The following is a 524-nucleotide window of genomic DNA, read 5'->3' as shown; positions in this document are numbered from 1 at the left end:
TTTTTGAAACTTCAAGTCAAAGTAATGAAATGTGTTGGGAATATTGTTAGTTCATATTTCTCACAGAGGATCAGTCATACTTTGCTTCCATCTGGGCAGCACCATGGATCTCATTGAAGGGTGAAAACTGATGCACTTCCTGAACTGTTGCTTCAGCGATTAGTACACCAGCGGACGCCGGTTTCATGATGTAATTGTAAGTTGCAGTTTCAATCAGACTCTTGATTCTCTGTTGAGAGAAAGGTATGTGATGAATTTAACATTTTTTAAATGTTATTGTTGAGGAAATATTTCAAGTCTTTCCCGTCTTGTTCATTACCTCTGTGCATTCAGCACACCTCTCAGTGTATGCCAAGCCAACGTCCTTCATGATTCTCTCCTGGCAGTGGCTCAGATCCTTAGACTTGGTAACGGTAATGTGGTTGGCCTTTGGGTCCTCACTGATGACATAGTGGGTCCTGCACACTCCCTGAGCTCCAGCCTTAAAGGACAAGTTAAAAAATAAGATTGCAGAACTCAAAAAG

General features: G+C 41.4%; 1 protein-coding gene across 1 annotated transcript; it reads right to left on the bottom strand.

The window, feature by feature from the left end:
* Positions 1 to 41: 41 nt before the first annotated feature.
* LOC107682189 (vitellogenin-like) lies at positions 42 to 505 on the bottom strand (the record flags this gene model as incomplete). The annotated part of the gene is made up of 2 exons (XM_016478520.1): positions 42 to 229; positions 320 to 505. Coding segments are annotated over 2 exons (345 nt in total), but the record flags the coding sequence as incomplete, so codon positions are not given.
* Between the last annotated feature and the right edge of the window lie 19 nt (positions 506 to 524).

The sequence above is a fragment of the Sinocyclocheilus anshuiensis genome, unplaced genomic scaffold (assembly GCF_001515605.1).
Source record: "Sinocyclocheilus anshuiensis isolate Anshui unplaced genomic scaffold, SAMN03320099.WGS_v1.1 C31820753, whole genome shotgun sequence".
Taxonomy (NCBI): Eukaryota; Metazoa; Chordata; class Actinopteri; order Cypriniformes; family Cyprinidae; genus Sinocyclocheilus; species Sinocyclocheilus anshuiensis.
This window is presented reverse-complemented; position numbering and strand designations above follow the sequence as displayed.